At 31.5% G+C, this 12,760-nt stretch overlaps 1 protein-coding gene across 1 annotated transcript; it reads left to right on the top strand.

Annotated features, from left to right (window-relative positions):
- Nucleotides 1-7,050: 7,050 nt before the first annotated feature.
- On the top strand, nt 7,051-7,893 carry LOC126740751 (alpha-crystallin A chain-like). Its single transcript, XM_050446912.1, has one exon. The coding sequence runs from the start codon at nt 7,185-7,187 to the stop codon at nt 7,698-7,700; it is 516 nt and encodes a 171-aa protein (XP_050302869.1). The 5' UTR covers nt 7,051-7,184; the 3' UTR covers nt 7,701-7,893.
- Nucleotides 7,894-12,760: the final 4,867 nt, after the last annotated feature.

Raw genomic sequence — 12,760 nt, 5'->3', positions numbered from 1 at the left:
TATATTTACTAATAGCTAATGCTAATAAGGGACAATATTTTTAAAAATTCTGCTATTGTAACTGTGAACATCTTTATGCGATCAGAACTAATATGCACTCCGCCTTATTAAATGAATATCCTTAAGGATTTACTAAGATGGTAAAGTTAGGATCGTAAAATCTATAAAGGCCTTTTGACCTGTTCAACCTGAATTCGAGAGATGTCTCACATAATCCACGACAGGGAATAACTATATACAGGGTTACAGTTTCAGATTTTGCTCTATTATATTTTTACCCTATATATTGTTTCTGATTTTTGATTACTTTTTATTATTAAAAATCTTTACCAAGAGATCTAGGCATTTTTAAAAAATTCCATAGAATTCCACTATTCCTATATTTCATTATTCTACTTAGCATATTTTTCAAAAATTTGCGGTCCTCCTGCTTTTTTAAAGAATGCGTTGCCACTGGATGAAGGAAAAAACTAACGACTTTAATTTCTGCTTAAAATAAATTTGCTATTTATCATATAAGGTTTAAGTCATTTGTCATATTTGTATTTATACAGTCCATATTTTGTCTGATTTCACTGAAAATTATGTTTTACTGGCCTTAAAGACTATCAAGCCAAAATCAATAGTTGGCCCTGATAAAATACCAGCTTTTCTCTTATATGATTGTGCTTGTATTTTTGCTAAACCGTTAACAGTTCTCTTTAATCTGGCTCTGAAACAAGAATGTTTCCCGAACCTCTGGAAGTCATAAGAGATAATTCCAGTACACAAGAAAAATGATAAAAATCTCATCGAGAACTATCGGCCAATTACAATAATCAACAACTTTTCTAAATATTTTGAACGTGTTCTTCATTCGGCCTTATTTCCTTCAATGAGGGGTCTTATAGATCATCGTCAGCATGGATTTATGAAAGGTAGATCTACCACCACAAACTTAGTTTTTCTTACAGAACATATATCTGAGTCAATAAATGCCAGGTCACAGGTTGACGTTATTTATACAGACTTCTCGAAGGCTTTTGACCGTCTGGATCATGGTATTCTTCTAAATAATCTTGACCAAAACTACGGTTTTTCTTCTCACCTAATACACTTTTTTAGCTCTTATCTTACGGGTCGTCTTCAGCACGTGGAATGTTATGGCCGTAGTTCGGCTCAGATAGTTGCAACGTCTGGAGTTCCACAGGGCTCCATATTGGGGCCGCTCTTCTTCAACACATTTAATAATAGTATATCGGAACAGCTCACTGTAAATAGTTGGTTATATGCGGATGATACAAAATTGTATTATGGCATCAATAGTATCTTAGATTGTATGGAATTGCAAAATAATATTAATCTCCTCAATGCATGGTGCAAAAATAACAATCTTCCTCTTAATGCTGCCAAGTGTAAAGTTGTTTCTTACTCTTTGAAGAAAAACCTGATTATGTATGACTATACTATGGACAGTGAGACTGTCCCGAGATCAACGGAGTTCAAGGATTTGGGGGTGACATTCGACAGCACTCTTTCCTTTCAGCCACACATTCAGGACATTGTTAATCGGAGCTACAGAATGCTGGGTTTTGTCATTAGGAACGCACGTAGCTTTAATAATATCTTTAGTCTTAAAATTTTGTATTTTTCTTATGTGAGATCAATACTGGAATATGCTTCTTCTGTGTGGTCACCATTTTATATAAATCATATACATGAACTAGAAAATGTTCAGCGTAAATTCTTAAAGTTCCTTTCATATAAATGTGACGGAGTGTACCCAGAAATTGGTTTTTCACATCAACGCCTACTAGAAAGGTACTCCTTTAGTAGTCTTGAGGAGAAGCGAAAATCTGCTAATCTGAAATTGTTATTTAAACTTCTTAATAATAAAATTGATTCGCCAGACTTATTACGACATGTAAATCTTCATGTGCCCCGCATATCATCTAGAAATTCTGACACATTTTACCTATCTAGACCTAGAACGAATATTTGTAAATATTCTCCAATGCGTAGAGCATGTGGCACTTTTAATTCTGTTCAGGATCAATGTGACATATTCAACTGCAGTTTGTCCGAAATTAAAAGAGTACGCTTTTCCTAGATAGTAGACATAAACATAATTATTTTTTATTCAAGTATTGTATAATATTGTAGGAAACTATTGCTATTAATAATGTATTCTTTTTTTTTCTCTAGTTTTGGATTGTAATTTGTATAATACCGGGTGTCCATTTATAAACTGACACATTTTAACTGCTTATAAGTCGAGAACGAAAAATGACAACAATGTGCGGTTTTCACAGAACTTCATCAATATTTTTAAAGTTTTTTTTGACAGTGTTGCCAAGTTTCAAAATTTACCCGAAAAGGGAGAAAAAAATTAATGATTTTCAAAGGCCGATTTCTCAAAAATTTTTAATGTAACACCCTGTACTTTTTAATTTGACATGAAAGCCTGTTAAATCCCCTTTCCGAAAATGTATATATTGTCTAAAATTCATTATTATTTTTTTACAGAGCCACTTTTAGTAAATGACACCTTTTTGAAAATTTTCCTAGAATACATATTCGGTGATTGATCAACATTTTCCTATGTATCACTTTAGCATGATCATAATTAAATAATTTGCGCTATTTCCATGTCTATAAAAAGTATTTATTCTATGTATTAAATTACAACTATTGACAACAATTTTAACAACAAACAATTGAAGAAATTAATTATAATTTATAACTAATAAATTAGCTGCTGAATATGACCCCCATTTTACTCGGAACACAAATGTAGACGGAGAAATAAGTTGCCGAAGGCGTTTTGTAGCATTCGCGGTGTAATTTAGTTGAAAACGTTTACTATGTTGTTGCGCAGTTCATCCAAATTTCTTGGGGTTGGATTGTAGCAACGGTCTTTTACATATCCCTATATAAAAAAATCTGGAATGGTTAGATCAAGAGAATAAGGTGCCCACTCGATTGGACCTGCTCGCCCTATCCATCTGTTTCCAAAAGTAATATCTAAGAAATCCCTTGCGTTCCTGGAGAAGTGTGGTGGTGCAGCGTCTTGCTGGAAGTAGACCGTGTCTAAAATTCCATCCTGCTGAAGTTGAGGATAAAAAAATATTTCCAACATATCGGTGTAATTGTTTCCATTCACTGTTGCTTCTTGAAAAAAAAATGGCCCATAAATTTTAGATTTCGGTACTGCACACCAAACGTTCAGCTTAGGAGAATCTCTTTCAAATTCGTTATACACTCGAGGATTTTCATCTCCCCAAATTCGGCAGTTATGCTTATTTACTCGACCACTGATGTGAAATGTTGCCTCATCAGACATTATTAAATTGGTATCCGGCTCATTTCTAAAAAGATTCAGTAGTGTTTCGGACATTAAATATCTTTTTTCAAGGGCGCGATTTTCTATTTTTTTTAAAGTTTGAATTTTGTAGGGTTTAAACTTAATTATTTTTAGAATTTTATGTACTTTACTTTTTGACAAATTTGTCGTTTGACCTATCTTCCTAATAGATATTTGGTTATTGTTTAAGGACAACACTTCTTTTACCAGCAAAATATCATCCAACTGATTATCTTGTGCATTTAGGTTTGTTCTAAGTAGTCTATCTATAGTAAGTTTGTTCTCGTAGGCTTTTCTTTTACCTGTTCCCTCCTGGGAAAATTGGCGTATATACCCAATGAAGTATAGAATTGCGTGAAGGTGGAGCCCTTTCAAAAATCAGCCTAAATCTTCTTCTCGTCTGCGTAACTGATTTGCATTCACTAAATAATAACACGCAACGTGCCTTTTCCCGGGTGGTAAACATATTTAAATCTTTCAAAATCTTTAAAAAATGCAAAAATACATATAGAAATCAAATTATTGGGACTGCCCAACGAATGATGTTAAAAAGATTTGACAGTAGTTAAAGCCCACAAAACAAATTGTGCAACTCACAGCCTCCTTGACAAGCTACAATTGTTATTGTTATCACTTGATACCGAGAATGTTATTTAATAGGTATTTATTGTAGGAAAATTTTTAAAAAGGTGTCATTTACTAAAATTGGATTTGTAAAAAAAATTATGAATTTAAGAAAATTCATACATTTTCAGAAAGGGGATTTAACAGGCTTTCATGTGAAATTAAAAAGTACAGGGTGTTACATTTAAATTTTTTGAGAAATCGTCCTTTGAAAATCATCAGTTTTTTTCCTCCTATTTCAGGTAAATTTTGAAACTTTGAGCAACACTGTCAAAAAAAACTTTAAAAATATTGATGAAGTTCTGTGAAAACCGCACATTGTTGTCATTTTTCGTTCTCGACTTATAAGCAGTTAAAATGTGTCAGTTTATAAATGGACACCCTGTATTGTATTTTTTCCCCCACTCAATAATTGGAATTTTTTCTGTGGAGTGGTGTAATTAAAATAAAATAAAATAAAAATAAAATAAAATTTATTATTTTGTAATGTTAAAGGCCGAAGGTTATAGGTTGTTCTGCATCACCCTTTATTAACTCATTTAGTACTAACTATTCAATACCTTGCCATCAATATTTAAAAGACCTATTGCTGTCACCGCGATAATTATACAATTAGGTCAGAGCAATGAATTACACGTTATAAAATATAATAGGAATATTTCCTTAAAAACAAGGAAGGAATGAAAGCATTTTAATAGTTTGTTAACCTATTATTAAAACCTTTATTAAGGCTATACCTATATTTAAACCTAAACAAGTAAATTTCGTACCCGCAATTCACGTAAGCGTCCGAAAATCGGCTCAATCAGAAATGTTTCTGCTACCAGAGAATATTCCTAAATAAACAACATATTGATCTTTTTAGCAGTGGCGGCTCCTTCTTAGGGTCAATTGGTCAATGACCCCCCTTAAATAATCTCATAAAAATACCAATTTTATTATAAATATCTTTTATCTAAAACTTCATTGTGAATTATAAAATTCTCTAAACAGTCTGCATTGGCAAAACAAATAAATATATTATCGCGCCTCGCGCGCATCACAAACCCCTCGGCTGGGCCGTATTTTAAATTGTCCCTATACAGTTCTTATGGCTTATGTAGAAATGCATGTAAAATAGAACAAAGAAGGCAGATTAGCATTTCGTGAGCGGAAGTGAGAGTCACTTTCAGTCCTATATCGCTAACGTAGTCGACGGCCCGACTGGATGAATGTTTTATTGTTTTGTTTTAGTTAGTTACTGTTTGCCGCCCGCACGAAATAATTGCCTTAAAATCTGCTGGAACATTAAATTATGAACGGCGGCTTGAGAAAAAGGAAAGTGGCCGACCAAAAACCAAATATGAATTTAAAACAAACAACAAAGGATAGGGGTAAAGATATTCAAAGATATTTTAAAGAATCAATGTACAATTTGTGTGATTGGATTTGTGGCTGCAGTGTGAGAAATACATTTTTTTGCTACCCGTATTTATTGTTTTCGACCCTGTATGGGCGAAAAATGGAGTAACTGACATTAAGCATTTAAAAGTGAAAATTACAAAGCATGCTTCTTCCACTACTCATATAAATTCATCAATGAGTTACGCAAGTTTAGGACGTGTTAACATAAGACAGCAACTTGATAGTGTATATCGTAAATCTGTGCATGACTTTAATGAATCGGTTTCTAAAAATAGGTATATTTTAAACAAACTAATCGACTGTGTAAAATTTTGCGGAGTTTTCGAAATTGCATTGCGCGGTCATGACGAAAGTATCGGCTCCAATAATCCTGGAATGTTTCTGGGCCTTATCGATTTTGTTTCTGAACTGGATTTAATGTTTAAAGAACATATTGAAAAAAGTACAGTATTTAAAGGCACATCAAAAACAATTCAGAACGATATTTTAGAATCAATGTTAGCCATTGTACATACTCATATAATTAAGGAGATTGGCCAGACAAATTTTGTGGCAATTCAAGTAGATGAGACCACAGACAGCTCCAATAAAACGCAGATGATTGTCATATTGCGATATGTTTTAACTGATATTGTACATGAAAGATTTTGGAAATTTGTTAACCCTCCAGGTGCCACAGCACAACACTTAACTAATGTAATATTGGAAGAACTTCAATTATCAGAAATTAATGAAGCACCTGAAAAATTAATTGCCCAAAGTTACGATGATGCATCAGTCATGAGCGGTAAACTGGGAGGAGTACAAACAAAAATTAAAGAAATATACCCAAATGCACACTTTATTTATTGCTATGCCCATCAACTTAATTTTATCCTGCAAAAAGCAGCGAGTCAACATAAACCGATAAAAATATTTTTTGCAAATTTACACGCTTTTTCGTCCTTTTCGGCCGATCTCCAAAACGTACGATGATTCTGGATGGAGTGGTTTCGATAACCTGTTTATACCCTTTTTCCTATATTTTTATTTAAAATATTTACTCTAATAAAAAGGCAAAGTTAATTTTCGGAAAACGATTTAAGCATTTAAAGTTATTTTTACCCGCTTAATAGGATAAATATCTCGGTAAATATTATTGAGTTTTATCTAAGTCTGTATTTTTTAATCTAAAATATAAATGCTAAAGGATCTTTCAAATACTTTAAAAAATCAATAGTTTGATTTGTTTTTTTTTCTATTAGAGTAAACTATAAGTTTTCAAACCAAAATGACCCCCCTGAAGATTGACCCACGAGCCGCCACTGCAGTTTTTAGAGCCGTTGTATTTAAAGTTGCAAAAATAATATAATTGTAAATAATTTGACATTCTCTTTTGTTTCTTTTAAATACAATTTACTATTTTAAAATTGTAAATCTACACTTTTCTTGCAAGTCTGCGATATTTAACACAATATTATTCTTAAATTGTTTTTTTTTTTTGGCTACATATTTCTCCGAATAGATCCCACTGTGTCTAGAGTAGTCTAGTATTATATAGGCGGGTGTGTCACAATAATGAACAAAATCAATAGCGTTTTCAGTTACTACGTAGACCAATCCGCGTCCTTCATTCTATACTAACCTCATCCATTCCGGAATTTTCGAGACGCTTTGCGCGCGACTATATAATACGTTCGACCGGTTCACGGCCATCAGATTTGAGAATACGCGAGCGAGTGGAAACAGCGAATAAACAAACAACCGATTTACCGTAACTGGTGATTTTCTAAAACATAAGTGCGAAATAGTGTGCGAATTGTGCCAACCAAAGATGTCTTTACTGCCATATTTATTGAACGAAACTCCGTTGATCCCGAGCAGGCAATGGATTTCATATTTTACTCCGGAAGAAGTTTTACGTCCTCTGGATTCTGCTCTGAACCAAATAGCTGCTTTGGACAAAGACGTGTCAATTTCATTGGACAAGGATAAGTTTCAAGCCAACATCGATGTTCAACAGTTTAAACCAGAAGAATTGACCGTCAAGTTGAATGATGATAACACCGTTACTGTGGAGGGCAAGCACGAGGAACAGCAAGATGAACACGGGTACATATCTAGGCATTTTGTGAGGAGGTATGTCTTGCCCGAAGACTGTGACATCAAAGGGTTGCAGTCGAAACTATCCAGTGACGGAGTGTTGAGTATTACAGCCCCGAAAAAGCCTGAACACAAACAGGTTGAATATAAGCAGATTCCTATAGTGAGAACTGGCCCCATAAAGAGGATCCAGGATAAGGGAAAGTCAGAGCCAACACCTAAAAAGAAGGCTTCTCATAAACAGTAGTGAGTTATCCCAACTATTTTAGGTCATAATCATTTTCATTTTTTTTAAATTACATCAATCATTGTACATTCAGGATTTCCTTTTTTTTGTTATTTATTATTATGACTGATAATGTATTTTTAAGTTTATTTAGAGTAACCTTTTTGTTATTTAATTTGAAAAATAAATAAAGGTAACCTTGTATACCTAATAATGTAGTCGTTTTAATTGTCAATATGCAAACCTATTTGGAGCCTCAAACAGATTAAACTGTTGATGGTAAGTATTATAGGTACTAGTAGATACAGAAAAAGGCTTGCTGGTAACCCACATAGCACGCGATATCCACTGCATATATATACCTATAAAGTCCAAAAAGTGCAAAAAATATCGTGTATATTCTATGTATATACAGGGTGTAAATAAATAGATGCGAAAAACTTCAGGGGCTGATTCTTGGGTAAATTTTAAGAAAAAAACTTTATATGAACGCATGTCCTAAAAGTACTAACTTTTGAGATATTGGGTGGTAAAGATTGAAGAAAAATATGCTACGTTTTTTTACAATACCTGTGAAACCCTTACAGATATTTTAGTAATTTTTGGTATGCATTTTCAATGCATCAAGAGTTATTTTCTGAGGCTCGCTAATTTTTTTTTTAGTTGTGTGTCAATCAGTGTCCGGTAGTGGATATTGATAACTTAAGAAATCGAATCATTAATTTATGTGCCGTATAATTCAAAATTCTCCCGGAATTTTTTTTTCAGATTCGTCGACAAATGCGGCGATATATAGGCTTGTATAATGGTAGAGGGTGGTCATTTTCAACATTTTTTATAATTATTGTAAAATACGCTTTAAAATGTGGTTTATTACCTGTCAGAGTTGTTCTTAGCCAATGGGTCTCTACAATGTAAATTCACTCAACAGTCATCCTTCTCATATTGTTAGACATAAACTCGAACATCACATAAAAATAATAAAAAAAAACAATATTTACTGTACTGTCAACTTTTGGCAATAATAAAATATACTCACCGGGGAACTTCCCTTCCCTTGCATCATATCAGTCAACATCAATTTACGCAATGTCACATTTCAATATATACATATGTCAAACATGTTATCTTCCTTTATTTGACGACTAGCTAGTGTCACCTAGAATAGTAAGGGCTTCCCCAGACGCTCCACTGCCGCTAAACAGTAAGCATCTCAACGAATTAGACAAAGGATATATTTCTACTATATCCTTCTGTTTATTCGTGTCAATCGAGCCCCAGGTAAGTCCCCCAGTCTTACCAGAACAGCACTCGAGGAATTGCGCATTCGTTCCTAATTGAACAGAGGCTTTCACACCTACTTGTGCGGGCATCTTCAAGATGCGCAAACAGATCTGTACAAACTTCTCATAATGGCCACATATCTACTCAAGATCAACTATTTCTTACATATTCACCACTATTAAATTTAGCAGCCTGGTTTAACCAGTAAACACAACTCTTTTTCCAACACACCAACTTACACACATTTGTCTCAAACGTTGCTTTCTTGACTGACTGGCCAATTAATATTTTTGGGTGTCCTCTTGATTCTAATGAATATTAGAGATCTTTAGCAATATACGTTATTTTAAATATATCAAGTTATTAATTGATTATGGAATTAATTAAATTATTGAGATAGAATTATTATAGATCATTTATAAGAGTTTTGTTTTAAGTGAGAATACATATATTAAAATATAAAATAAAAAAATATATAATATAATAAAATGATAAAAATAAAATATGTTTTACATTATTTAATTTATTTTTCTTTCATTTAGTTTAAAACAAATATTAGAATCACATCTAAACGTTAATAATAAATACGTAATAAATACATTTAGGTAGATGAATTTAATTTTTTTAATCGAACAAAAGAAACCTCGGACAAAAGAAAAAAAAGTCAGCAGACCAAATTTGCTCAGAAATAAATGAAAATTAAAAAAACAAAAAAAATAAAACAAAAGTGGCGTACCATATTTTTCATCAAAAATATTTAGTTTAAACCTTACACGGACGTCACTGGTACAAGTTTTAAAAAATACTGAGCCTCAGAAAATGCTTTTTGATGCATAGAAAATGCATATCAAATTTTATTAAAATATCTAAAAAGTTTTTACAGGTATTATAAAAAAAAAACATATATTTTTTTTCAATCTTTACAACCCGGTATCTCAAAAGTTACGCCTTTTAGGGCATACGTTCATATACAGTTTTTTCTTAAAATTTACCCAAGAATCAACCCCTGAATTTTTTCGCATCTATTTATTTACGCCCTTTATATTACACATTGAGATTTGTTTGAACTTTATTTTTTTTATGTTCAATTATAAATAGTATATGTACAGTAGTGGAAAAATGTAGAGCAACATTTAATAAGTTGCTAAAATAAAATATTAGATGATGACTTTTAGCATAAAATTTCTGTAGATAAAAACATATGCTACTTATAAATGGTTTGCAAATAAAAACTGTTCTAATTTTTCTATAAATTTATTTTGTTAGAGTTCTAATTCTTATCTCGTTTTACCAAGGGACACAAAAAAGAATACTTCAGAGTGGAAAAAAGTAAAGCAACATTTTTGAAATATTTCTCAAATCATGCAAAATATTTTACTTAGTGTTAGTTTATTTTAATTTTATTTATTTATTTAATATTTAAACAGAAACATAAAGTAATTTACATCGAGTTTTTACAAAATAGAAAAGCTATATAAATATTAGCACCTAGGTACGCAGTACCTATATGTGCTTGAAAAATACAACAAATACTCTAAAAATTACAACAATTGCCTCATTTTCCAAACGCTCTAGTTACTTCTAACGCGCTTAATAAATTCATAATACACAAGATAAACTTAATTTTGATTTATGGTACATCGTTTTTAATTATTATTGAAAATTTCAAAAAAATTTAAGATGTTACATAAGATGTATTCTTTAGATTTCTTCTTAAATGTGCCCATGATTTCTATAGTTCTTATAGTAAGTTTCGGCCCTAAATAATCTACAAAATGTTGTTCCATAGTATTTTTACATAAGATAGAGTTATGTAGTTGGTTTGATTTACCTCTTGTAGGATAGTTATGTGATATGATATTGCAACTAAAGTTATTATTTAAATGGACATAATTACAAACTTCTATTACATATAATGTTCTTATATTAGATATTTCTTTTGAGTATAACTTGTAAGTAGGGTAGAGTTTTGGTTTTTTTTTAATTATTTTAATTATGTAATTTTGTATAACCCTTAACTGTTCCATATTCATACTGTACATACCACCCCACACCAACATACCATACCTAAGCAACGGTTCAACAAGTGCCTTATACACTACAATTAAATTGTTTTTGTTTAAGAACTGTCTAAGCAAATAAAACTTGTAAATTAGACATCTGATTTTTTTAGTAATATATATAACATGTTGGTTCCATTTTAAATTGTTATCTAAAATAATTCCTAAGTATTTTATTTTGTTTTGCTCTTTTATTAAATTGTTATCATTTATTTTAATGTTGCTAAAATTTGGTCTATTTTCTGCTGTAAGTGAAAAGGCTACATAATATGTTTTAGAAATATTTAAACTTAGTTTGAATGTATCCAGAAAATTTTTAATTTTTTTGAAACCAACCTTAAGTTTTTCTTTCACCCCTTCCCAAGTTTTATCCGAAAAAATTATTACCGTGTCATCAGCATAAGCTATAACCTTCCCACCCACATTAAGATTACAAAGCATGTTTATGTAAAGAATAAATAAAATTGGTCCGAGAACGGTACCTTGAGACACGCCATGTTTTATTTTTTTGGGAGAGCTTAATATATTATTTATTTTGACAAATTGAGTACGATTTGTGAGATAATTCTCAAAGATGCTCAAAACCGGTCCCCGCACACCATTTCTTTCAAGGACATTAATGAGGAGGGAATGGGATACGCTATCAAATGCTTTTTGCAAGTCCAGGAATAGAGCTATCGGTTTTTTGCCTATTTTTAAATTACCAGTAACATTTTTTACCAATTCATACATTGCATCAGTTGTCCGCTTACCTTCAAGAAATCCAAATTGATTCTCTGATATGCCGTCAATGGTATTCAAAAAAATCAACAAGTCGTGATTTAAGGCATTTCTCGTAAATTCTAGCAAAATTTGAAACAACGCTTATTGGCCTATAATTTCCTATATCGAGTTTATCTCCTGATTTATGAATTGGTGTAACGATAGAAGCCTTAAAGTAAGATGGTACAATGCTTGTTTTGAAAATTTGGTTTATTATATGTGTAATTGGATCCTTAAGTTTTAAATATAGAAGTTTTATTGTTTTAGAAGTAATTTGATCGATACCAGGGGAGCAATTATTTTTAAGCGAATTTATATGTTTTACTATTTCTGTTGAATTTGTAGGTCTTAAATACATAGAGTTAGGAATTGATTCTTTTATAGGGGTTGGCGTTTCTGGGATATTAAGGGCACCAGAAATTTGAGCACCAATATTAACAAAATAATCATTAGCATAATCAGCAATTTCATTGTTTTTAGTCAGAATCATATTTTGCTTCCTAATTTGTAATATCTGTGGTTTTTTGTCATTTTGATTTGTGGCCTCATTAATTAATTTGTACAATTTTCTAATGTCATATTCATGCTCAAAAACTTGATTTTTATAGTATTCATTTTTGGTGACCGTAATTAACCTTTTTAATTTATTTCTGTAATTCGTATATTCTAATTTATTTTCGTCAGTAGGATTTAATCTCAAATTTCTTTTCATTTTATCTCTTTTTTTAATAGAAACAATTAACCCAGTTAAAATCCATGGTTTTGCTCGTTTGTATTTTAGTTTTATTTCAGTATTTATTTCAGTTTTTATTTCAGTTTTTTTTATTATGTCAGTGAGGTTGTTTATTAAATAATTGCATGCTTCTTCTGGATCATTAATGGCTAAAATAGCATTCCAATCAACTAACTCAGCTTTATGTCTTAGTCGTGTGTAATCAGTTTTTGTTAGTGTATTTATGTCAGTGCTGTCTATAT

This window comes from Anthonomus grandis, chromosome 9 (assembly GCF_022605725.1).
Source record: "Anthonomus grandis grandis chromosome 9, icAntGran1.3, whole genome shotgun sequence".
Classification (NCBI taxonomy): domain Eukaryota; kingdom Metazoa; phylum Arthropoda; class Insecta; order Coleoptera; family Curculionidae; genus Anthonomus; species Anthonomus grandis.
Note: the sequence above shows the minus strand (reverse complement) of the source record. Positions and strands in the feature narration are given on the sequence as shown.

Excerpts from the sequence above, each read along its gene's own strand:
- LOC126740751 (XM_050446912.1), top strand. The coding sequence starts at position 7,185 with ATGTCTTTACTGCCATATTTATTGAACGAAACTCCGTTGATCCCGAGC.